At 43.3% G+C, this 22,847-nt stretch overlaps 2 protein-coding genes across 2 annotated transcripts in view; both read left to right on the forward strand.

Moving 5' to 3' along the window:
- mast3b (microtubule associated serine/threonine kinase 3b) overlaps positions 1 to 18,954 on the forward strand; it is a 39,423-nt gene extending 20,469 nt beyond the window's left edge. The window contains exons 7-27 of the mRNA XM_008279393.1: positions 1,862 to 1,937; positions 2,319 to 2,528; positions 5,909 to 6,010; positions 6,614 to 6,746; positions 7,830 to 7,897; positions 8,473 to 8,564; positions 8,997 to 9,205; positions 9,459 to 9,597; positions 9,860 to 9,992; positions 10,110 to 10,275; positions 10,882 to 10,983; positions 11,145 to 11,267; positions 11,613 to 11,725; positions 12,182 to 12,348; positions 12,541 to 12,662; positions 12,774 to 12,974; positions 13,150 to 13,376; positions 13,558 to 13,680; positions 13,771 to 13,907; positions 14,603 to 14,787; positions 14,950 to 18,954. Of these exons, the coding sequence (XP_008277615.1) occupies positions 1,862 to 1,937; positions 2,319 to 2,528; positions 5,909 to 6,010; positions 6,614 to 6,746; positions 7,830 to 7,897; positions 8,473 to 8,564; positions 8,997 to 9,205; positions 9,459 to 9,597; positions 9,860 to 9,992; positions 10,110 to 10,275; positions 10,882 to 10,983; positions 11,145 to 11,267; positions 11,613 to 11,725; positions 12,182 to 12,348; positions 12,541 to 12,662; positions 12,774 to 12,974; positions 13,150 to 13,376; positions 13,558 to 13,680; positions 13,771 to 13,907; positions 14,603 to 14,787; positions 14,950 to 16,040 (3,919 nt within the window). The 3' untranslated portion in view covers positions 16,041 to 18,954. The remainder of the gene's footprint in view (positions 1 to 1,861; positions 1,938 to 2,318; positions 2,529 to 5,908; positions 6,011 to 6,613; positions 6,747 to 7,829; positions 7,898 to 8,472; positions 8,565 to 8,996; positions 9,206 to 9,458; positions 9,598 to 9,859; positions 9,993 to 10,109; positions 10,276 to 10,881; positions 10,984 to 11,144; positions 11,268 to 11,612; positions 11,726 to 12,181; positions 12,349 to 12,540; positions 12,663 to 12,773; positions 12,975 to 13,149; positions 13,377 to 13,557; positions 13,681 to 13,770; positions 13,908 to 14,602; positions 14,788 to 14,949) is intronic.
- Positions 18,955 to 20,116: 1,162 nt separating this feature from the next.
- Positions 20,117 to 22,115, forward strand: ndufa7 (NADH:ubiquinone oxidoreductase subunit A7). Its single transcript, XM_008279394.1, has 4 exons — positions 20,117 to 20,226; positions 20,508 to 20,557; positions 21,528 to 21,665; positions 21,912 to 22,115. The coding sequence occupies exons 1-4, from the start codon at positions 20,176 to 20,178 to the stop codon at positions 21,997 to 21,999; spliced, it is 327 nt and encodes a 108-aa protein (XP_008277616.1). The 5' UTR covers positions 20,117 to 20,175; the 3' UTR covers positions 22,000 to 22,115.
- Positions 22,116 to 22,847: the final 732 nt, after the last annotated feature.

A 22,847-nucleotide genomic window follows, 5' to 3' on the forward strand; every position in this document is an offset into this window, starting at 1 on the left:
TTTTTCGAGACTCAAAACTTACCATCAGTCGCATCCTTTGACAGTTTTTTTTATTTTTAAAGGTAAAAATGCAGACAAAAACATTGGTACATATTTACCCATCATGTGATCAGTGATGTGACAGAAAACGTCTTGAGTTGTAAAACTTTTAAATATCTACACTTTAGCCACTCTAAGATGACAGAAGGGTTAGCGGGTTTAAGAAGTGTTAACCACCTGTTTTACAACCCAGTCTGAACGCAGTCTAAACATCTGTTTTGTGCAGCTTTGGGAATAATCATTAGACCGCTGCCACCACAGCTTCGTGCCGCCTCCTTTGCGGTTCTTGGTGGAGCTATACTTCGTTTTCTTCTAAGCGTTCTAATGGACAGCTGTTTCCCTTTTTCCAAGCTCGCATTCCTCTTTGTTTAGCACCAGGATGACTGTCATCTCATAATTCTCCTCTTTTGGGCATCGTTGGGTGTTAATTTAGTTTGGATGATCTGTTAACGTCACATGCACACCCAGAGCTTCTGTACAACTCCAACTATGTTTTCTGCCATTTAGTGTGAATTTTGAAATCTTTTATTACATCATGTTTCTTAAGATAATTTCTTGGATGTGTTGAAATGATATGAGATTTTCTTCATGTCTTTTGAAGATAGATTTTGTAAAGAAGACACCAGGTGGTCAAATAATTACTTTCAAAGCTGTACTGATTCTTGGTCCATCATTAAGTTAATTAAATTGATATTTTTTTATGCAGATTAAATGCAGTAATCCTTCCGAAGGGATTACGTACCTCTGTGGAGCATTCCAGATTAAATTTGGACAGCAATTGCATGTTTTGAACTGCGCATAAGGTCACCGTATCATTACATATTTGTGGGCTGTCGGGTGTCAAGATGTCTCTAAACAAAACAAATGCACAAGCAAATACAGCACTTGGCGCCTCAACTGCCTCCGATTGATCGCACAGGCCTGCTGGCCGACATGCAGGTGGAGATCGGACTGCAGAGCTGCGTGGTTTCGACAACTTTTGTCTGTTGGCTCTGCTCTGTGCTGTTTGTGCGATGCCTCGGTGCTCCGTGTTCTGGCACCACAGTGTGCCATGCGTGGGCGTGCTAGCTAACAGAGCGCCTCGGGGATCTAGCCGCCGAACTGTAGTCGGGGGTAGGCTGGCTCAGGGGGGTGGGGGGGCTGATGCAAAGAGCCACGGTGAGCTGCAGCAGTGTGTGCTGGGCAGCAGCCATCCGGTGAAACAGAGGCGTCTTTCATGACAAGAAAAAATGGCTTAAGGAGTCTGTTTGCATGTGATAGGTTTTCCCTCCATCTGTTCCGTTTGAAGCTTCATCAAGCAAGGTTTTTCTGCAAAAATACACCCGTCTCATCGGCCTAAATACTGAGGTGGTGTTGCAGTAAATGACTAATTGATTGATGTTGATGATTCACACAGTTTGGCCAGGAGAAACCTCTGCTATCGCTACAGATATGTCTTCAAGAGAAACATCAAAACCTACCAGTGAAATCCACCTTGATGGCAGCTTTAGCAGCTTAAGAGCTCCTGAAATCGAATTCTGGCTCGCAATATTGCTTTTGGCAAGCTGAGATCAAAAATAGTATAGAGATTGAACTCAGAAAGCCTTTGCAGTTACACTCAAACTGTGAGTTCAGAGTTGATGTGTGTATGTTTGGTCGGGCTGAACTGACTCGACTGCCGGCCATTTCTAGATAACCGTGATGGCCTCGGTTACGTAACCATGACCACACCCCATCCTAGCTTAATGGCTCAGAGACGAGACGCATTGACTTGTGCATTCATAAATGTTGCTGTGTTGATCAGTTAAAATATTACTGATGTGTTGTTTTGTTTCTGCCGTAGCCCTGGGCGATCAAGCGTCTCCTTCGATAATGAGATAGTCATGATGAACCATGTTTACCGAGAACGTTTTCCAAAGGTATGTATGAAATATACATGAATTAGCATTTGCACTTGACACATATTTGTACCACGAACACTGTGAATTGCTCAGTTTGATGCACATATGCATTGTTAAGCAGTTACAAAACCAAGTTTGGTTGTTATTCCACCTGATGAGCAACAACAGCAGAATCAGGGGCGTCTTGAAATACAGTTGGTTGGGTTTTTTTTCTTGTTCCAAGACAGTATGGCATAAAAACTTAGTCTCAACAGGTGGCAAAATAATTGTTGAATCAGTGGTAATGATCTACGACCATAGAAATCCACCCACAGAAATACTTTGGACATTTGGTGCCACGCAGAGTAAAAATCATAATTACTGCTAACTTGAATGTCTTGACTCTGTATTCGTGTGCAGGCCACAGCCCAGATGGAGGATCGCTTGTTGGAGATTGTCACCCACTGCTCTCCAGACAGCTCCCTCCCGCTGGCTGACGGGGTGCTGGGCTTCATCCAGCACCAGTTGGTCGAGCTGGTCAGAGACTGTCTGGACAAGTCCCAGAAAGGCCTGGTGACTTCCCGCTACTTTGCTGAGCTGCAGGAGAAGCTGGAAAAGCTGCTACACGAGGTGAGGGGGGAAAAAAAGCCACTGGATTTAGGTCCTGCAGGACTGATGTAAAAATAATGTGGGTCAAATATTGACTTGATAGTGTTAGAAAGCACAGACTCCCTCCCTGAATGCAATCAGTCATTTTGTGTAGGAAGGTGGGCATTAACCACACTCTACTTTAAATGTCTTTAACATCTTTAATTTCTAATCCCTATATCATTGCTAGAGGCAGAACAGGCAGTTAGGTTAATCATTTTGTAAAGAAAAACTCATTAAAAAGACATTATGTTGTAGCAGCCATCCCCTCACAGAGCTTAAGTCTCTTTGGAGGCCATCTTGTGCTGGTGCCTTAACGTCCCACCACATTTTCCACACTCTCGGACTCTTGGAGGCACAATCCTGCTCAGTGCACGAGGCTTTCCGTGAGCGTGCATATCTGCCTGCTTTCCTGAAAGGACCTGCCAATAGTTTATAGTGAAATTAGTGACGTATGAAAGCTCCACAAAGCAAGCACAGATAGTGTCACGGAACAAATACACCGGGAAGTTTATCTGCTAGTGACGGCGCCTGGCTCTTCACTGTTATTTATTACACATTTGTAGAGCTGTTTGCATTTGTGTCAGATTCACAGATGTTTTTTTCCTGACTTTCGGTAGTTTGCTAAAAATATCTAAACACTGTAATGTCACAAACAGGCTTTAATAAACTCAGCAGCTCATTAAACTGTGAATGAAACGCGAGTGCACATTCACTTTAAAAATACGACGATGCTTTGTTTCCAAGCAACGTGTGTTGTCTTGATGGTTCGTCCCGTTCCTCCTTCTCTGCACCGCTTCCAGCCTGCACGCATTCAAACGCTGAAGTCCTGCAGCTGTGACGTCAGTTAAGTCTGCGAGGGTTTAGTGCTTAGGCTTTAGGGTGGAGATTGGGATCGGGCCAAAGAGGAAGCACACCTCAAAAACAACTCCTTTGTGTTGTATACAAGCACGCAACTTGCAAGTTTTTCGACCACTGAAGTATGCACAAATACTTTATTCATGCTTAGTGTTCAGTGTTTATGCAGGACTGAGGATCTATGAACTGAGGCATTGTTGTTGGAGGAAAACAATCTTTGTTTGTTGTCAGCTCCAGTCTAGTGTTCCGACCTGAACGGCTCTGTGCTGTTCATGAGAATGCTGTGAGAGAGGAGGTGAGAGGTCTGAAGGCAGCACAGTTCAGCACTGTACTGTTTAACACATTAACAGTTATTGCTTCAGAAATTTTTTTTCTCTCCTTTGTTTCATTTTCTCTCTCCAGGGCTGCGATTGCTTTTTGAGACGCCGTTAAGTGGCCACCTGTTCCTTCGGCTCATACCTCGCCTTGCAACAGACATAAAGCCAACTTCCTCAATGTTATGCTGCAGTTTCACGCTGAACTCTTTAACCGTTCGCTCAGATGCAAAGTTATGAAACGGGATTGATCGAACCCGGCTGAAACGAGCAATCAGGCGCATCGCTCGATAACCGTCTGATAGCCAAAAGCACGCACAGTAAATCGTTAGTGGAAATTGTCAGCGACGGTGAGAGCCACTTTTGTCACAGGTCTTGTGGTAAAATATTAGTTTCTATAGCAACCTCTTGCCGTGCTTCTCTGCATGCTGTCAGACAGAAGGCATGACCAACTCGCTGTACCTCCAGCTGAACCAATAAGTCTGTTCCCATACAGTGGAGCAAATGCTGTCATATGTACACACACACACCCACGAGACGGGCTTCGTGAGCCAAGGCCACTTTGTTAGGTGTTACAGTCTCAGCGATAATATGTTGCTTTCTCAAACTTAAATTTTCCATGACTCTTTATTTGTGATTTAAAATATGTAGGGACACATGGTACTGTTGTTGTTGTTGTTGTTGTTGTTTTAGCTTTTTTTTTTTTTAATTTTAACACTTGCTGCCCGATTGCTTGCTTGTGAAATATCATCTGGTATACAGAAAGTGACAGATTTTGTTCTTTTGCAAATAGCAAGTGAGAAAATATCTGGTGCACTGCCTCCTGAACTTTGAAAACAAAGGCAGCTTTATGAGAAACAACGCTTTGACTGTGAACGCGGCCTTTTTATACATTCGCCTACCTGTAGCTGTCGTCTATGCGCCACAGGTGATTTTGTCAGACATGTGTAGAAACTATAATGAAAAAGATATCAGGGAATAATACCACAGAAACAATAAAAAGTGCTTAACCAGATTCTCCCTATGGACCAAACGCTGAATAACACGGCCGTTGAAGAATTGGTCGTGTGACTTCCTGGCAACAATACTGTCTTTCTTACACTTTCACAGTGTGACATTCATGTTAGTAACTTTGGTCCGGCATGACCGGAAGATGAGATTAACATAACCACTGGGATCTGTGGAAAAAATGAAATGAATATAATAGATTTTGGAGGTGCTGGGAGGTAGATTTAGTTGCGTTTGAACAGAGCCAGGCCACCACATTCCTGCTGGTTCCACTCTTGATGCTAAGCTAACCACCTGCTGACTGTAATATTATATTTAACAGAGGGATGACAGTGGTTATGATCTTTTCATGTTGCAGGCCGTATAAAGACTCGAACACAAATGCACCGTACACTGTGCAGGCAACCAGTACAGTTCCAGTTCCCAGTCAAACTGTTGTTAATCCAGTCATCTAAAAAAGAGGCCACGGATGACTAATTAAGACTCCACCCATCCACCCACTTGGTGATTATTCTAATAATTCCTCTTGGTTTTACATGACGTCATCTCTGATGCTGTTTGGTCAGGCAGCGTCTGGTATTTCTACGATAGCCTTATGCTCAGAATGCAGCGTTTTATATATTTCATTTTCAGTTTCAGGACTCGGCAGTACTTCTGCTGGAGCCTTTTTCGGAGGTGGTGCACTGGCACTAGGGGTAGCAAACTGTGCCCTCTGTTGTGATTAGACAACTAAGCCCCGATGACCTTAATGACCCCATTTGGCACATCCGATTTTTCAGTCTGACATGAAAGTTTAACTGTTGTGTAGCCATCGACAGAGAAAGTCCCAGAAACTGGTTGTTCTTGTTGTTTTTTATTGAGTTGCCTGTGATGCATATACCCCATCATTTATTCCATATCTTAAAATGTGAATACTTGAAAATCAGTGCTTTCTAATTTGCTCCTTTTCTCCCTTTGACTGATTCTAAGTTACAGGATTAGAATTACATTTTTTTTTAATTTTATGCTTTCACAGCACAACAGATTTAAAAATAAAATAAAAATGTACATGTATGATTTTAGATGTGGTTTGTCCAATTGAATTTCCCTTCTGGGATAAATAAAGTATTTTTCATTCTTTCATTCATTCATTTCATCCAAAGTCCTGCATAAATAAACTTGACTGTCATTTCCCCCGTCCAGGCCTACGAGCGCTCTGAAAGCGAGGAGGTAACCATCATCACCCAGCTGGTCAGGAAGATCCTCATCATAATCTCTCGGCCGGCCCGCCTCCTTGAATGCCTGGTAAGCTGTGGAAGAGAAAATCTCTTCCTAATTGAAAATGAGATTAGTTTGATTGAAAACCGGCAGAAGGTAATTCACTTTAAAGCAGGACAGAAATTAGATTCTGACCTTTATTCCATCTTAGAAAGTGGATATGTGTCACCAGAACATGAAGCCGATGATCTTTGAATGTTGCTAAAGGTTTCCACTTCAGTCATTAAAAGTATTAATTAAAAAGTGTATTAATGTAGATTTTTTTTTTTTAATATCCTCTCTATACCAATGACAGGAATTTTTTAAAAATGATTTTAGCTGTGAAGGACCTCAGGAGCTAAATTTCTCTGTTAAAATACAAACTTTCTTGTCACCTGTAATCAACTATAAGGGAAACGTTTGTTGTGTTCATTACTTCAGCTCTTGTAATGTTGAGTCAACAACTCTGAATACAGGTTTGATCAGAATCGTAAATCAAGACTTAAAGCCTCTTGGATCAGATTATCTAAAAGACTACGCTGCCTTTAAGTCGAACCATTTACACGCTTGTTTTTGCTGCCTTATGTTCAGTCTGCCAGAATATTTCACTTCAGAATCTCCACATTGATTAAACTTGGATGCTGTTGACAGGAGTTCGACCCGGAGGAGTTTTATCATTTACTCGAGGCAGCGGAGGGTCATGCTAAAGTTGGCCAGGGGATCAAGACGGACATCCCACGGTACATCATCAGCCAGCTGGGCCTGACGCGGGACCCGTTCGAAGGTAAAGGAATTGTCCAGTGAGGCCTTGTACTCCGTTCACACTGAAGAGGAACCAGTTGTTGCTCAGATCAGATGCTCTCGTTGTAATGAGCCAGTGTGCTATCACATTGAACCAATGGACATTTAACATGCATGCACATTTCTTCACTCACTGTCTGAACAATAAGAACATCAGAGGTCTTCAATGAGAAGTTTGATTTAAGGATGGAAAGAAAGCCAGCTTGTATTTTAGGGCACGCATTCATGATACGTGACACATCGCGTCAACGTGCCGTCTCTCTAAACTCTCTTCACACTATATGCGCCCCATATGGAGAAGATGGTCTGATTAGATTTCTGCATACATTTGCATGTTGGTAGTTTCCCAGAAATTGCTGTAACTCCTTCACACTTTAGGCTAACAAGTTCAACTCACACGATGTATACAGTAGGCAGAGACGAATGTGTCGGTATGAAGACAATTATTGGAAATTAATGGCATAATTAGCTTAATTAGAATTACACCGATTTGTCTTTGAATACTCAATAGTACGTCTTACAAGTTTCACACTAACACCACATGTGTCCCATATGGAAGAGATGATCTGATGAGACTCTCGGGGTGCCTTGCTGCATAAATTAGCATATTCACAATGTCAGCATTGTTGACGACTGTGAGCACATGTGTTCTTTTGTCACGGGGAACTTTTATTTTGTCATTAATACCTCGAGACGTCTTCTGTTATTTTCACTTCCTGCCTTTGTTACTTTTTAATGAATTATTTTCTCGAATAAGTGTCATAGAAAAACCACACGTCTAGCAGTTCAGACCAGAGAAAGAATCCCTTCAGTGTAACTTGGAATTCCAGTTCAGGAACTTAATGAATTTCAAGAAAAACGTCACTGCAGCATAACAATCCCCGGCCTCGCATTGCTAAACATCCGCGGCACATGACAAGGCTCAGACGAGACGGCAAGTTCGCAGGAAAGTTTCTAAACACCGTGTGAAAGAAAAGAGTACCAGAGATGGAGAAGTAAGGCTCAGTCGTGGGAGTTGAGGATCGTTTTTGTAATGTTAAACCCAGTCTCTTTCTGTTATTTCTAGACATGGTACAGCTTGAGCAGTATGATGCCAGCCCTACAGTGTCGGTGGAAACAGATGCAGCTGTGGAGGTAAACTTTTACTCTTATTGCTAATTTACTAAGCGCACACAGTATTTGATAGTCAAAGAGGATATGGGTTAAGATTCAAAGAGTAGATGCTCTCTGAACACACACTTTGTTCAAGTGCAACCCATCCTTAAAATAGTTTTTGAGCCACCTGTGCATGCTGCGCTAAATCTGTCTCCAGAGGATCGGGACTGTTGTCTTTTTGTTGTTTCCAGAAACATAGTGACCCATTTTAGTGTAAAAGGGTACCATAAATATTTTAAATCAGGGCGTTCTTTTTATTATGTAGGTTACAGGAAGCTAGAACATGTGTAACTTGAAAGTAAATGTCTGAAATAGTAGAAATTTGTTCTGGTAGTAGCATAACAAATGGTGAATTTAAATGTTTATAAAGCCCAAAGTCCCAAATGGATTTAAATGTAACCTCACTCGTTGGCTCTTTAAATGCTGAAGCAGTATATTCTGCAAATGTCCAGGAATATGAAATATAATTCTCCCAGTAATCACACTCTTATTGCTTCTACCGTGTTTCATTTAAACACGTCCACCTGCATCATGTTTCTGCTTCTTCCGTGTAGAATAAGGCCCCACAGACGCTGACTCCAACTCGAAGAAAGCCCCTTGAGAGTGATTTTGAGACCATCAAACTCATCAGTAACGGAGCTTATGGGTAAGATGGAAAGTCTATTGTGTCAGTTTTCATTTCTTTTTCTTGGAATTGATTATGTTTTCTAACTCAACTTGCTGCAGAGTTTGTTTTTTTTTTGTACCAAAACTTGGAAGATTAAAAAGAAAAACTCATTTCATTCAGATTTCACTCTCATCTTTTTGTTGTAATGGTGACTGTGGATGAGCATAACACAACAGAGGTAGTGTCAGACAGAGATATCACATCTAAGCAGCTTTGAACTACAACTGCAATCGAAAATCTGAAATGTAAAATTTATGCCGATACTCACAAGTAGCAGCAAGTAGCCAGTAAAAAATGGGTCTCTGTTTTTGTCAGTGTTTAAAGTGTGAATATCCCTTAAAGATTTCTTGAGCCTGTTGACTGTTGGCTGTATGGATTTCAGGCCTAATGTGGTTTGTGGGTTTTTTACAGCGCGGTGTATCTGGTCCGCCACAAGGAGACGCGCCAACGCTTCGCCATGAAAAAGATAAATCGCCAGAACCTTGTGCTGAGGAACCAGATCCAGCAGGCGTTTGTGGAGCGGGACATCCTGACCTTTGCCGAGAACCCGTTTGTTGTTTCTATGTTCTGCTCTTTTGAGACACGACGTCACCTGTGCATGGTCATGGAGTACGTAGAAGGTAAAGTGCAGAGAGGCTGCGATGACTGATGCATTTTTACATTTTGCAATGTTTAACGTAGTCTAAACAAGAACCGTTTACAGTGAGTGCAAATAGAGAAATACCACAAATTTCTTGAGTGTTTACATTACCTGCAGCTAATGCGGGGAAGTCCAAGAGTCAAATTTGCAGTGTCCAGTAGCACATACATGGTTTGTGTTGCTTGAACAGTCACCCCTGCGTCTTTGGTCTGAAGGTGTTCTGTTTTGTTCAGGTGGAGATTGCGCCAACTTGCTCAAGAACATGGGCCCGCTGCCCGTGGAAATGACAAGGATGTACTTTGCTGAAACAGTCCTGGCTCTGGAGTACCTTCACAACTATGGCATTGTGCATCGGGATCTCAAACCTGACAAGTGAGCACATGGATCAACTCCCACTTCACTCCCGTCAAACATGTTTTGCATGAGATCAGCATCGTTTGTAAATACTGGCTCTCCTTTAAAAATACGTTTATGCTGACCCAGCTGTGACTCAGGGTTTTTGCTTTTTTATTAGGATTTGTTAAACCCGACATTATTGCTAACAAATGTGGTCTGGTCTTTGTTTAAGCACATGTAGAGTCAAGAGTTCTTCCTTTATGTTGATGACTGTGTTTTGTCTTTTTCCAACCCACAGTTTGTTGATTACATCCATGGGCCACATCAAGCTGACGGACTTTGGTCTGTCCAGAATCGGCCTGATGAACATGACCACCAACCTCTACGAGGGTCACATGGAGAAAGACACGAGAGAATTTATTGACAAACAGGTGATGTACAAAAACAAACGTCTTTCTGCATCGAAGAGAAGTAATCTAAAAGGAATGATTGCAGAGGCTGCTGGTTCTCTTGATTTCAAACTTAGCTTTGTTGGTTTGCTTGTGCAGGTGTGTGGAACTCCAGAGTACATCGCCCCAGAGGTGATCCTCAGACAGGGCTACGGGAAGCCGGTGGACTGGTGGGCGATGGGGATCATCCTCTATGAATTCCTGGTCGGCTGCGTTCCGTTTTTTGGAGACACTCCTGAAGAGCTTTTCGGACAAGTTGTCAGTGGTGAGTGTTGAAATAAAAAAAAAACTTTTTATTCATTTATTTATTTATTTTTTAAATATCTAGTTATAGATGTAAGAATCAACGCTCTAGTAGTGGCAATTTTCAAAAGCCTACATCAGAGAATCAAATCTTTCTGAGATTAATTTATTAAGTTATCCTAGAATGAAATTAACCAGAGATTACTTTATTTATATACAAAATGTATAGATGTGTTAAAAAAAAAAAAAGGGCAAGATATCAGTTATATTAAATACCTTGAAAATATATTTTCTAAAGCAAGCTTGGGATGGTTTCACTTCCCTTTTTGAGAAAAGTATGTTGAAAAATACTGCTTATGAGAAACAGCAGTGACAACAGAGGGTGTTTCTCCACACAGAATAGGGTGCAAATGGTCTCTCTGCTTTTTTTTGTGGCGAAGCAGTTTCTCAATTACCACCATCTGAAATAGGAAAAAGTCACTTTAAGTAAAAAACAAAACAAAACAAAACAAAACAAAACGTGATGATCAGTAATTTCTAAACTTAGACACCTGAACTTTGAGTTTGTTTTCAGTTTGCTGCTTTTATTTGTGGTCCGCTGATTGCTCTGTTTTGCTGTGATCGTCAGATGAAATCATTTGGCCTGAAGGAGACGATGCCCTACCTGCTGATGCCCAGGACCTGATCACTCGCCTGCTGAGGCAGAGCCCTTTGGACCGAATGGGAACAGGTACAGTGATGATAATGCCGTTTGATGCAGGCCGATATTGAAAGATTACAGCGTTTCCTCAAAGTCATAACAATCTGATAGAATGATGGAGGATTTCTTTGTAACTGCTGATCGCTGAACTTGATCCTGTGTTGATAACTGTGAAAACTGTGTGGTTGTAGGTGGAGCCTCAGAGGTGAAGCAGCACCCGTTCTTCCTGGGCTTGGACTGGAACGGACTCCTCCGGCAGAAAGCTGAGTTCATCCCTCAGCTGGAGGCGGAGGACGACACCAGCTACTTTGACAGTAAGTTACATTCGAGACTGTTTACAGTTTGTTGCGGAATATTACATAATGACTAAAGGCTTCAAGAACTGTTGAGAGCAAAATATGAACCAGAGTGTGGGCATTGAACAGTATTCGTTGTGGCAATTGAAAACAAAATGTCCCTTATAATTCAGAAGACCCCTGCTGTTTGGACATTTATATACAAAAGAAGTCAACAGATAACATTTTGCAGATGACATTCTCCATATTTTTTTTTTTTTAGAATAATGAATTAAGAGTAAGTTAAGATGCAGCTGAGCTGGTTGATAAATCTCTTTGGGATTAGACTCTTGAGTTAAAAGTGTGTCCTTCTTCTGTATTCAGCTCGCTCAGACCGCTACCATCATTTGGCTTCTGACGAGGATGAAGAAACCAATGACGAAGAGTCTTCCCTGGAAATCAGGCAGTTTTCTTCCTGGTCGCATCGCTTCAGCAAGGTAACGAGTGCTCTGGTCTGTTGAAACGTGATGTTCTGGTATGGCTTAAATCAAGCGCCCTATTGAAAATAACACAGAACTTGCAGCATTATTTTTGTGGACAGTTCAAACATTTATTTACTTTTCTCAGTATTCATATTTAAAGGAACATATGATAATTGTGGAGCTCATGCTGTGGAAGAATTTAGTAAAAAGCAACTTTTGTCAGACTATATTACTGTTCTATGCATTATTAACCCTGTTGCAGCTACAGCCATCTGTATTTGTCTCGTATCTGTGACAATAAGCACGCTGACCATCCAAAAAGTGACTGGCTCAGTGTGTCAAACAGGTACGTGTTGGGATAACAAAGTAAACTTCCTGGAGGACATCCAGAAAGGATCCTAGAATATTTGGAAGCTCTTCAACAATTGGGCCAGCGCTCTATTTCACACCCGCTCTCATTTGTCCTTCAAGGTTTACAGCAGCACAGAACATCTGGCGACGCCGTCCAACCTGAGCTTCTCCTCGGACCGCAGCCACAGCGAGGACAAGGAGGACCGGGGAGACATGGGAGGACTCGGTCCCACCCCGAGCCCAGCAGATGGCAGTGTGGAGCACAGGCATTCTGGACGCATGGCCAGGTAGATAATCTATCTCCAGAGCTGCTTCACGGACAGGTCACATGAAGTCTTGCCAAAACGGATAGAAAAAGAATAGATCACAAGCCCTGATAGCTTTGTGTCTGTATAAAAGCAGTGATGCAGGGTGTGTTGGGCACTTGGACTCTCTTACAAGCTGATTGACTCGTCCAACTGGTCTTTGACTGTTTGTAGCCTTCGCCCTCGGGCCTCCTCCAGCTCCTCCCAGTCTGAGAGGAGCACCAGTCCCCTGGTGATGAGCAGCACTCACAGCCTGGAAACGATGCCCCGCTTTGCCCTGTCCACCGATGATGAAGGTACAGACAGACTTTTTGCAACACCGTTTGCAGGAAGTGCAAGTATAGAAAGTACCTGAGGAATTAACACTGAGCATATTAACACATTAACCTGTAAACGGCTCTCTGCAGCTGAGGTGGTGGTGTCAAACCTTCGGAGGATCAGGATTCGCAGCAACAGTACCGGTGGCAAACACTCATCCCCCAAGGACCCGGCCGGCCCTCGACGCTTTGGTAACCAGCTGGAGACGCCGGACAGACAGAGGCTTCCCTGTGGAGGGAAGGTTCCCAAGTCAGCCTCCGTCTCAGCCCTGTCCCTCATCATCACTACAGGTACTGAAGCTTATCATCACCTCCAAGACGCACTTTGCTCAATAATGAGCCACTGAGTTTGGAAGCAAAACATTCTTATAGTTTGTGTCATAAAAGTTGAAATCTATTGATCTCCAGCTGCGTGTAACTCTGTCAGATGTATCTGTTAACAACAACGCTCCTGTGTTTGTTTCAGATGACTCGCCTAGCAGCCTCCAGCCCGGCCCCATCTCCCCTCGCTCTCTGTCTTCCAACCCCTCGTCTCGTGACTCGTCCCCCAACCGGGATCTGTCGCTGAGCCCCAGCAGCCTGAGGCCGCCGATCGTCATCCACACCTCAGGGAAGAAGTACGGCTTCACCCTGCAGGCCATCCGGGTCTACATGGGCGACAGCGACGTCTACACTGTGCATCACATGGTGTCGGTGGGTTTTTACCACAAGCCTTACAAAAAAAGAAAACACACAACTGAGGCTTTTGTGTGTTTCAAATGTTTTTTGTCCAAGTTGTGTGCTTTATTTTGATGATCCTGTACTAGAGGAGAGCGATATAAAAAGGTGGTTATGTAATGCTCAAATCAAACTCCTCTCCTCACTGTTGCAACAGAGTGTGGAGGAGGGCAGCCCGGCTCACCAGGCAGGTCTCTGCACCGGAGACCTCATCACCCACGTGAACGGAGAGTCCGTTCAAGGCCTGGTCCACCCAGAGATGATAGAACTGCTGCTGAAGGTACGACAGCTCGCTCACGCTCGTGTTGCAGCGTCTCAGTTAGTTTGAAGTTCAGTCGACTTGACACTTTATTTCCTGTGAAAATTGCAGAGTGGCAACAAGGTGGCTCTGCAGACCATAGCGCTCGAGAACACGTCCATCAAAGTCGGTCCAGCTCGAAAGACCAAACACAAAGGCAAGATGGCTCGTCGCAGCAAGAAGAGCAAGAGGAGAGATAATTATGACAGGTGAAAATCCGAGGTTTGCCTGTTGTTTCCTCGCACCACCTGCAGCTCTGCAGTGTTACTCATCATTTGTTTACTTTGTGAAGCTGGTCATCGGCGGACGTTGTCAGTCCGCTGTCTCCCTCTAGTGTCAGGAACTGTTAGTGGAGTTATGATCGACTACAAAAACATGAAGCAAGTGTTTTAATCAGGGCTGCAAGGTGGCGCAGTTGGTGGCACTGTTGCCTCGCAGCAAGAAGGTTGCCGGTTCTTTCTGTGTGGATATTGCATGTTCTCCCCATGCAGGGTTCTCTCCAGGTTCTCCTGCTTCCTCCCACAGTCCAAAAACATGTTGAGGTTAACTGGTGATTCTAAATTGTTCGTAGGTGTGAATGTGAGTGTGCTTGGTTGTCTGTCTCTAAGTGTAGCCCTGTGATAGACTGGTTACCTGTCCAGGTGTCCCCTGCCTTCACCCTGAGTCAGCTGGGATAGACTCCAGTGAGGATTAAGCAGTGTATAGATGATGGATGGATGGATGGAAGTGTTTTAACTGGCATGTATGATGAGTTGAAGTTCTGCAGACTGTTAAATAAGCCCAACAAATCCAATCTGATTTTAAGATACACGTTGATCCTAACGGACTATTTATATCTTGAATGTTTTGAATAGTTTCAGCTACGACAACATCATTTCATATGTTGTGCTTTTTCCTCTCTTAGGCGACGAAGCATCTTGAAGAAACTGTCCAAGCAGAGCACGGTGATGCACAGCAGTCGCAGCTTCTCCTCAGGTCTTCATCACTCCGTCTCCTCCAGCGAGAGTCTTCCAGGCTCCCCGACTCACAGCCTCTCCCCCGGCCCCTCCACGCCCTGCCGGAGCCCCGCACCCGACCACCAAGGCTTTGGTGAGTTACTCCAGGGTTGTGGATGTGGAGATTCTGCAGTTGCTCTATGAATGTTTGATTCCCCCACGTATTATGTTGTTGTGATTGTCTTTTATAGCACTGGTTTTGTGTGAACACTGTGTGCAGTATTTAAAACTGTTTTGCTTTGCCTCTACTTTCCAGACAATAACTCTCCTCAGAGCACATCTCCTTGCTCCAGCTCTCCCAGCTCCCCCGCTGCACACATCCGGCCCAGCTCGCTGCACGGCCTGGGCTCCAAACTGAGCACGCAACGCTACACCAAGGTGGGCCGCCGGAAATCCACCAGTAACATCCCCCCCTCACCTCTGGCCTGCAACTCCTCCTCGTCCTCCAACCAGCAACTTTCCCCGCAGCGCTCACCTTCTCCGCTGCCGGGCTTCGCCAAAACCCTGCACACCTACCACGGCAAAACCCTGTCGCCCCCCACCATCGTCAGACACATTGTTCGGCCCCGCAGCGCCGAGCCGCCTCGATCTCCTCTGCTCAAGAGGGTGCAGTCAGCTGAGAAACTGTCCGGCGTGTATCATGCTGACAAGAAGTCATACGCCCCCCGCAGGCACACGCTGGAAGTGCCGTTTTATGGCGAGGGTGATCTGCTGGGGGACTCGGAGGTGGAGGGGAGCTGTGGAGGCTTTTACCTCGGGGCTGACCACAGCAGACTGGGAGGTTACATAAGCAGCCAAAGGATCGAGCGATCGGAGCAGCTGGTCGTGATGCGGAAGCTCAACCTATCGGAGCGGCGGGACTCCTTCAAGAAGCAGGAGGCAGTGCAGGAGGTGAGCTTTGACGAGCCGGAGGAGAAAACCGGCACCACGGCGACCGGGACCGCAGCAGCTCCAGGAGCCCAAACGCAGCCCCAGCAGCACCAGCACAGGACGGTCTGGATGAACACCCGACCCCAGACCAGCGTGGAGGTGGAGCTGGAGGTGCCGGTGGTGAGGAGGTTCACGCTGGTGCCCCAGATCGCTGTGCAGGGCTCGACGGAGAGCGAGGAGCAGGACGAGTGGGAGCCGTGCTCAGACGGAGAGGAAACCAACGACAAGCCCGAGCCGGAGACGGACGCCGCCTCATCTCAGCAGCAGCAGCAGCAGCAGCAAACACAACGTCCTCTCGCTGACAGCAGCTGCACTCAGGCAGCAGAAACCACTTCCACCAGTCCTCAAGCTGCACCGGCATCAGAGAAGACTGAGCGCAGAGAGGAAACTCCACAAAAAGGGCATCAGAGAAAGTGACAGCTCTCTCACTTTGACTGCTCATATCGTTCCTTTTAAGGCTTTCAAGGATAACATGAATTGCAAGATGAGTTGTTTCCAGCGAGACCCAGACGAACTTCAAGTTGTAAACACATTTACAAAGTTGTCTGGCTGAAGGAAGAGGAGACGATCTTACTTGAATTTTGTATTGTAAATATTTGCCTTCAGGCAGACTCTCTGGTCTTATTTATTACGTTTGTAAAGTATGATGCGTTCGTAACAGGGAAAGAGGGAAGTTCTCATTGGTTGACTAGCCAAGGCTCAACATTTTTGTATCCATGAAATGTGGTTTTATGTCTTTTGGATGGATTTTTTTCTAAAAATGTCTATTTTTTAAATATATTGCCGTGATACCGAGTAGTGGAGGGAACGCTGGGCTCAACTGTTGTGGGACCAAAAGGTACGAAAAGTCAGAAGTCATGTTTTTTTTTTCCTCCCTTCCGTTGAAGACTGCATCTTCTGTAGTGCTGCTGTTCACGGACTAAAGAACGAGCTTCGGTTCACACTGTGAGCAACATGACTGATTTATCTTTTTCAGATCGTTTGTCAGATGGAGTTTTGTTCATGTTTTGCTTCAGTATTTCATAGCATTACGTCTTCTCAGAGGTTTCGCCACCGTGCACTAATCAGACCACAGGAAAAACTAAATATATTATTCACGAAACAGTCACACCAGCAGGGGAATAAGATGTCACTGGCTTATCGGTCGTGTTCCTTGCAGTGTGAACCGTTGTTTTTCTTTCACGTGGAACCGGTCCGTACAGGGTGACGTCACAAATCACACTGAGACACTACGCAGCTGCGACTTTAAAGTACAATCTGCTAAGAAGACGCCATCAAGTCGACTCAAAGGGTGCCACGATATCATCACAGTGTCCTCTAAGCCATATCTCTGAAGACAGAAATGTGAGGAGACATGTTTGTAGTTTCAACTCAACACAAAGACTTTTTTTTTTTATGTGTCTTTTCTCCACTGGCGTAGTAATCTTGACATCACCTCATGACAATGATGATGAAGCTCCACACGGTGCACATTCATGTTTGCGTCTGCTGCTTTTTGAGATCCGATTTGAACGCTCGATGCGGCTCGACTTTGTGTCTCGCTGTAAAAACACTGAGCTGCCAAACTGAGGTCTGTGTTTTCTCCGGAGCCTGGATCGTCTTTGGCTTGTTAAAAAAAGAAAAGAAAAGGTGTTTATTCTTTGGCTTTCTTTACCACAAACAACACATTCTAAGCTTTGTAAGTGTCGCATCCTCGTAGCGTTCGTCTTCATCTTGTTCACAATCACGTTGAGTGACGCCTACATGACCTGTTCCCTTTTAATTTACTGTGTAGTGATGTTTACATCGGAGGGGCAAGTGCACTAATGTATTTTGACATAACTTTTGTACCTGAATGTGAAAGGTAAACTGAAAACAGCAGAGGGACACATTCACAGTGAATCCAAACCCAGGGCTTCTTTGAACAAATGTTGTGTTTTTTTTGTCTTTGTATTGTACAAATATTGATGTATATTTTGGTAACAAGGATGTGTATAATTCCAAATGTGCTGAAGTACATAATATGCACAATGACAATTTGTGGCACCGGGATTTTTGGGGGAATTCAGACTTGAGGGAAGGAGCTGGCTGGGATTCAGCACAGGTTGGCTTCACATGACACTTTTCCACTACAGAGATGGAGCGTTGAGGGTTATTTTCTTATTCATCAGTGGCTGTTGCTGGCTTTTGTACTGACTTCCTCTGAGTCTTCTGTTTATAAAGCATCAAAATTGTTGCTCTGTTACGTAAACCCCCTCTTCCTCCTTTAAAAAACAACAAAAAAAAAACTCCTTCAACCTTGTGATGACAACCTTTCAGGACTCTGTCGGTGTGTTCACGAACCAAATGAACAGATCACAGAACGGCTCAATTATTTTTGCAGTCTGACAGAATTGTTTACAACGAATAAACATGCTACGTACTGTACAAACATTTTATATCCTGTGGCTGTGTATGATGAACACCGTTCTCTTTGATACCACGAAAGGAAGCTACACTCAGAAGTTGCATATCTGTTTTTGTTTTGTATTTAAGAAACTGTTCATGAAGAGTAATTTAGCACCGAACTGAGAAGCATTTTGTATATTTACATGCACATAAGTAGCAAGATTATCGTCTGGTTTTGTAGTTTTGTTTTCTTAGGTGTCATATAGAGAAGAAGCTCGGTTTAATTAAACGAAATAAGGGATTAAGGGCAACTAGACTAGATTTCTGCTGCAGGAGAAAAAACCTGATTTCTGGACCATGTGAACACTTGGCCTGGTTTGTAATGAGGTTTTTACATGCGCAAAAAAAAGTCACGCTGAAGCAGGAAGGATGTTATCATTACTCTAAAGGTAATTCTTCTTTACAAAATTAAAGTGTTGAAGTCAGAGGAGCTAAAATAGCCACTTTAACACCATGAGACACATTAGTCAGAGTGAGACAAACTGTCCTCTTTAACTGTGCTAAAGGCTGCAGAGATTCACTGAGTATCATGAATAAAAATCTGCACATTTAGGTGCCGAAGTGATGACAACGTGGGGAGAAATCTCATCTCTGGTTTCTTTTTACGAACCTGGTTTCTTATGTGAATGTAAACATACTTTGCCACTTCGCCGAGCTCCACCGGTCGAGGCGAACGCTTCGGCCGCTGGAGGTCGGCAAATGCAAGGTGGGCTGTACAAGGTTCAACGTTTTGGCGGGTCAAAGTGTTGTACATGTGCATGTGTTCTCCTGTGGACTCTTCTGTTCAGTGCATGCTGCATGAGACAAGCACACAGATGTAATACTTGACTGCATGGTATACCGGCGGCGTCGCCCTCTACTGTGTTTTCTTGTGCAACAAATAAACTTTGTATTTCTCTTTGAATCTTCTTTTGCTGAATTTTGTTGAATCACGTGGCGTTCTTACACAGCTCTGTGGTGTCAGAGCTCAATCTACCAGAAATCAGACTGTGTGTGAGATCACTCCTGCATATTCATTTAATGAAGCAACAGGAGAAGATATTTAGGACTCAATCAAAGTATTTATTTAGCAGATAGTTGAATACAGAGCTCTGGAACAGACTGCTAGCATCAACAGAGTTCCAGCTGACTGCCTCTCCCTGATCCACTGTACTTTATACTATTACAGGATGAGCACAAAATGTGTTGCAGCTAGCTGATTGGTTCCTCCGTGCCACTCAGCACCCAGCTGTTGAGCACCTTCATTTCCCCCCTTTGTGGTTTTAACTGCCACCCTGCATCCTACAGATAGCTGCTTGTGACAGAGAAAGATTTACACAAACCACCAAGTCCTGTTTCCACTTACGTTTTCTCGTGCTGCAGTTGTTTACAGGTTATGTTGATTGTGCCTTAAGACAATAATAAGAGATTGAGAGAATAATAAGAGATTATCAAAACATAGAACAAATATATATGCAACAAACATGATCCTGACAGTAGGTAGTCTGAAGGTAATTCTGTCGCATATTGTTATACAGTTTCATACATTTTAGATTTTTAAATTGTATACAAGCATCTGTGTGATAATGTGGCAGGATTTCTAACCGAGTATAGTAATTAAGTAAATACAGCTACATGTTCTGCAGATACAAACGAGCCTTTTATTAGGAAGGTAATAGCAATAGTAAAAGTCACTTTGTTCTTTTAACAGTTAAGTCATTGCTAGAAAGAAACATAAATTGCTTTATGTTCAGAGACAATTACTTAGTATTAACATAGGAGGAAAGTATTCCAAAAATCAATTTGGTTTTAATTGAATATGCTTTTTTTTTTTTTTAGCATGAATCTCAGGTAAATTTTGCCTCAGCATTAACAATTGTGTAATTATGCAGAAATTATTAATTAAAGAAAATCACCTGTCATTTAAACAAAAAAAAACTAGTAATGGCACTTCTGTACATTTTGTGGCGACTGGACCTGGTGATTTGTCCCAGTCAACAATGGTAAAGCCTTCATGCTCCTGTTTATTTCTCAGACGGTCCACTGTGGTGCTGCAGTTCGTGTCTGTGGCCTGCAGGTGACAGTGCTGCGCTGAGAAGTCCTCCAACACCACCGAAGAAGAGCCGTGTCCTTCACAACAGCTAGCATGGCTACTGCTACTAAACTCATCCAGAGGCTGCGGAATTTTCTATCAGGGGTAAGGAATAAAAACTACAGTCAGACTTTATAATCAACGTAATACATCCTGTGGGTGTTAAACAAGTTTTCTACGGATGTTTCCCGGAAATAAAATAATAGACAGAACACGTTTAATAGGCAGAAATGAGCAGAGCCAGCTAACTAGCTTCGAGAGCTAGCTACCCAGTCAAGCTAGCAGCAGTGATACGGGCTAATAACAATCTACATATGCAGGAGAACATTTGTTTGATATTGTGGTGTTTGCAGTAGTTGAATATTTACCTTTTCTCTTACTGTTAGCATGACCTGCAATCCAAACTGCAGCTGCGTTATGAGGAGATTGCTAAGAGGTAAGACTCGGTGCACTACACTGTGAAGCTATGAAGGGAGCAGGTAGCTTCACACTGAACCAAAGACAGATGTAATGTCCCTGGATACATTATTAACGATATGCAAGTGACATGCTATGAAGTCATACTGTGGCACATCTCTTGATTTATTCACTTTAATCTGCATCACTTTGAATCCAAGTAAAGCTTGAATAGACTTGAGTGATGACAGTTTGTCAACAAAAGGCTGCACTGTCAGGCTCCTGTGAGTTGGTTTAGCATCTGAATGTCTTCAAAATATAAGATTTTATCGGTATTTGCTTACTAAAACTAGACCTGTTAGACCTGCCATTGCATGTGCTTCAAAACAACACCTGCTGCCAGACCTTGCACAATTCTCAGCAAGCTTCAGTTGCTCCCAATCTGTCTGTTTTCAAACTAATCGGCTCTATTCCAATTTGCATCCTAAGGACTAAACTGTCCAAATATATCAGGCTAAATGTTGGTGATTTAAATTATTTGATAATACATAAAAAAGGCAGAATCTTAGGTTTGACTCAGTAGAAGACACTATGTGCAGCCCTGATGGAGAAAGATAGATTAAAGATAGATAGATTAAACCTTTATCGATCCCACAATGCAAATGCAAATGCAGATATCAGTCACCAAAGGAGAAGATTGCAGCACCGCATAGAAAGCTTGGTTTTAAAATATTTCTCACAGCGTAATCATCCTGGAACAAGCGGAACTGTTTACCAGGGAGATAAGAAAATGGAGAAAATGTTTAAGAAGTCAAGCATAGAACCACTGTGGGAAAGAACACTGTTTGTCAAACCTGTAATCCTGAGTCCTATTTTGCATTTCAGTTGCACCTGGGCTGCCTTTCCATACAAATGCAGCCCCTCATACTTTTAAATGTATCCGCAAACTGTATATAGGAAATTAGTAGCATTGTGAAATTCTGTTTATCGTGTTTTCTTTTTTTTGATAGGACGCAGGACCCACCAAAGCTGCCAGTAGGCCCGAGCCACAAGTATGCCGACAACTACTATTTTACCAGAGACGGACGCAGAGAGTCGGTACCCTCCACAATCGTGATGTCTAAGCAGAAGGCCCTGACTGCTGGCGGGTAAATCAGTGGATTTACATCATGTTGAGCTTCATCGCAGAGCGAGCAAACCTGATGAACACAGCTGGATTTCAGCTCACCAAGATATTGGTGTTCTCTCAACAGTTTTGCAAAATACGCAGCAATCCAGCTTCTTGTCAAAGATAACATGCATTTCATAAAACAGTGAGACGCCACAACATCTGCATCAGTAAAATGTTATTCTTCTTAGCTGAATCTTTATACTGGTGTTTTGATCTCTTTCAGTCAAATTGCTGAAGCACCAAAGGCTCCAGTGACGCCGGGTGGTGTGTATAAAGAGCCTCCGCTGTCCACAGATCAGCCATACCTCTGAGTAGCAGGACGAACCTCTTCACATCTCCATCCGGAGCTGCTGCAGAGCCCTGCCTACAGCAAGCGTTGGTTGTATCTTGTACAATAGAAAGTGTGAATAAAATATGTTATATGTTTGTGCTTTTGGTCAGGCTCATTATTTTGGGTATATGCCGTTGTTAAATCATCAGTGTCAGCTATTTGCCGCCATGTGAAAGACAGTTTGGAGATACTGGGTCAGAGGTGAATGAACAGCAGGGAGGATGTGGTTTCTGAATGTAAAATCAATTTCTTTACCAGAGAAATTACAAAGCAGCATGTGAACACGAGGCTTTAAAGGACAATGACTGATAGCGACACCAGCACACACACTTTTTTGACCGGTGAAATTATAAAGTCACCGTAAAATGCAGGTTTTTTCAAATTACACAGATGTCAAGAGAAGGATGACACAACAAGCTACAATTCCACTTTTTGCCATCTTAGAAATTACTTCAAACAACTCTGGGTGAACGTGTCCAACAACGTGATCTTGTCTCCTAAAATGTCCACTGGCTTCATGTGGTTATATCAACCAAAAAGTGAAAATGTAAAAATGTAGATCTATTGGCTCACAGGTGTTTCAAATAATGTGTTAATTATTTGGTGGTATTTGAGACCCAATCAGCAAACGTAGTCGTGACCATGTGACTGTGCAGGTGTGCAGACATTTAAGGACACAGATGATAAAGTTTGCTTAAAGGTGAGTAGTTCTGTCTTTATGATGTGTAAATAGCATTAGACGAGCAAAAGCCCACGTTTAAGTGATATGTTTCAAATATTAATCCCACCTGGGAAGCAAAACTCTAATTTTCAACTTTATATGACATT

The sequence above is a fragment of the Stegastes partitus genome, unplaced genomic scaffold (assembly GCF_000690725.1).
Source record: "Stegastes partitus isolate 25-593 unplaced genomic scaffold, Stegastes_partitus-1.0.2 Scaffold157, whole genome shotgun sequence".
In the NCBI taxonomy this organism is placed as follows: domain Eukaryota; kingdom Metazoa; phylum Chordata; class Actinopteri; family Pomacentridae; genus Stegastes; species Stegastes partitus.